Here is a 2,443-nt window from a genome sequence, read left to right as displayed (position 1 = left end):
GATGAAGACAAGAGGGTTCTATCAAAAGGAGGAGCGAGTGCTAGAAAAGAAAATGAATTGTGAAGATATGCTCAAAATATTTGCAGCCGCATCCGAGAAAAGGCACAAAGAAACCGATGTTGCAATAAGAGAACAACAAGCCATGATGAAAGAGCAACAAGCATTGATGAGAAACCAGCAAGCCTCTATTCTTAACAATGAAAAACAGCTGGGCCAACTTGCACTAAAAATAAATCAAAGAGCATCGGGTGAACTTCCAAGTAATACCGAGAAAAATCTGAGATGCGCTCAAATCAACATCATAACAACTAGAAGTGGAAAGATAATTACCCCTCTGATCCATATGATGAATGAAGATCCAAAAGAGGTGCAAGAGGATCAGAAAAAAGACCCGAAACTGAAAACTCTCGACAAAACTCGTCGAGTTCCAGACCTGAACTCGATGAGTCCACGACCTGAACAAAAAAATTATTCTCCTTTGAAACCGTATCAACCTCCCTTGCCATTTCTAGGTCGAGCTAGATAAGAGAAGCAGAATGAAGAGTATCAAAAGTTCCTGGAACACATCAAAGCCCTCCAAATCAACATTCCCTTCATAGAAGCAGTTGCACAAATGCCTAACTACAGAAAATTCTTAAAAGAACTACTCACAAATCGAAGGAAGTTGGAAGAGGTGTCCATGGTGGTGCTTAATGAAAATTGTTCAGCTGCAATGTTGAACAAATTGCCGAAGAAGATGGGTGACCCGGGTAGTTTAACTTTGCCATGCAAATTTCGGAACCTTACTACTACTTATGCATTAGCGGATTCAGGGGCAAGTGTTAATCTTATGTCATACTCTTTATTTAAAAAGTTGAACCTTCCGGAGCCGAAACCGATTCGTATGGAAATTCATCAAGCAAACAAGATGGTGACATTTTCAAGGGGGATATGCGAGGACTTATTGGTAAAAGTTGATAAATTTGTATTTCCCGTAGATTTCATAGTGCTAGATATGGAAGAGGACCACCAAGTGTCGATCATTCTTGGAAGACCTTTCCTAAACACCGCAAGTGCCATAGTAGACATGAGAGAATCCAAACTAACCCTTCGGGTGGGAGAATAATCAGTTACTTTTGGAGTTGATCGAGCCATGAAGCATTCGAAATATAGTGATGACACGACATTTTCGGTGGACACTTTGGAATAACTAATGGAAGAATGGAAGGAGGACAACTCAAACTAGCCCGCCATTGCCTTTGAAGACAACTTTGATGCTGAAAAAGACTTAAAGGATATAGAAAAACTGCTCGAAGAGGCTGAATATGAAGAACTAATCAGAAGTGCAGAAAAAGCGACTCACCGAGTTGAAGGCACTGACTCGACGAGTCCATATGAAAAATCATGATCAGACGGGAATCTTAACCTGAACTCAACGAGTCCCCTCTCTCGACTCGACGTGTTTAGTGTTCAGAACTCATAATTAGAGCTGAAAACTTTGCCAACACATCTAGAATATGCATTTTTGGAATAGGGTAATCAAAACATGTAATTATATCTTCTAACCTCACCAATTCTGAAAAAGAAGTGTTAATCCAAGTCTTGAAGAAAAGGAAAAACGCTATCACGTGGAAAATTACCGATATTAAAGGAATAAGCCATTCTTACTGCTCTCACAAGATCAACCTTGAAGAAGGCGCAAAGCCGGTAGTGCAACACGAAAGGCGGTTGAACACGAACATGCAAGAGGTGGTCAAGAAGGAGGTTGTCAAGCTCTTAGATGCCGGGATTATATATTCAGTTTCCGATAGTCCATGGGTTAGTCCCGTCCAAGTAGTGCCTAAGAAAGGAGGAATGACCGTTGTAGCAAACGAGAAGAACGAGCTCATACACACACGAATGGTAACCGGTTGGTGGGTGTGCATCGATTACCGAAAGGTAAACGATACCACTTGCAAAGACCACTTCCCTCTCCCTTTTATTGATCAAATGATTGAGAGATTATCGGACCATAGCTATTATTGTTTTTTAGATGGGTTTCCAGGTTATTTTCAAATACCTATTGACCCAATTGATCAAGAGAAGACAACTTTCACTTGCCTGAGTGGAACATTTGCCTATCGACGCATGCCTTTTCGGTTGTGCAATGCACCGACAACTTTTCAACGATGCATGACGGCGATATTCCAAGACATGGTGGAAAAATTCATGAAAGTATTCATGGATGATTTTTCTGTTTTTGGTTCTTCATTTCATGATAGTCTTGCTAACCTTGATGTGATGACTTCTAGGTGTGAGAAGACTAATTTAGTTCTTAACTGGGAAAAATGTCATTTCATGGTGAAGGAGGGCATTGTTTTAGGCTATAAAGTATCCAAAGTGGGGATAGAGGTGGATCAGGCAAAAATTGACACCATTGCTAAATTACCCCCACCAACTAATGTGAAGGGCGTTAGGAGTTTCT

At 40.6% G+C, this 2,443-nt stretch overlaps 1 protein-coding gene across 1 annotated transcript; it reads left to right on the top strand.

Moving 5' to 3' along the window:
• Positions 1 to 613: 613 nt before the first annotated feature.
• Positions 614 to 1,105, top strand: LOC145112129 (uncharacterized). Its single transcript, XM_079048338.1, has one exon. It carries the CDS (start codon positions 614 to 616, stop codon positions 1,103 to 1,105), a length of 492 nt encoding a protein of 163 aa, XP_078904464.1.
• Positions 1,106 to 2,443: the final 1,338 nt, after the last annotated feature.

Source organism: Lactuca virosa, chromosome 5 (genome assembly GCF_052849685.1).
Source record: "Lactuca virosa cultivar CGN04683 chromosome 5, Lactuca_virosa_CGN04683_v6, whole genome shotgun sequence".
Classification (NCBI taxonomy): domain Eukaryota; kingdom Viridiplantae; phylum Streptophyta; class Magnoliopsida; order Asterales; family Asteraceae; genus Lactuca; species Lactuca virosa.
Note: the sequence above shows the minus strand (reverse complement) of the source record. Positions and strands in the feature narration are given on the sequence as shown.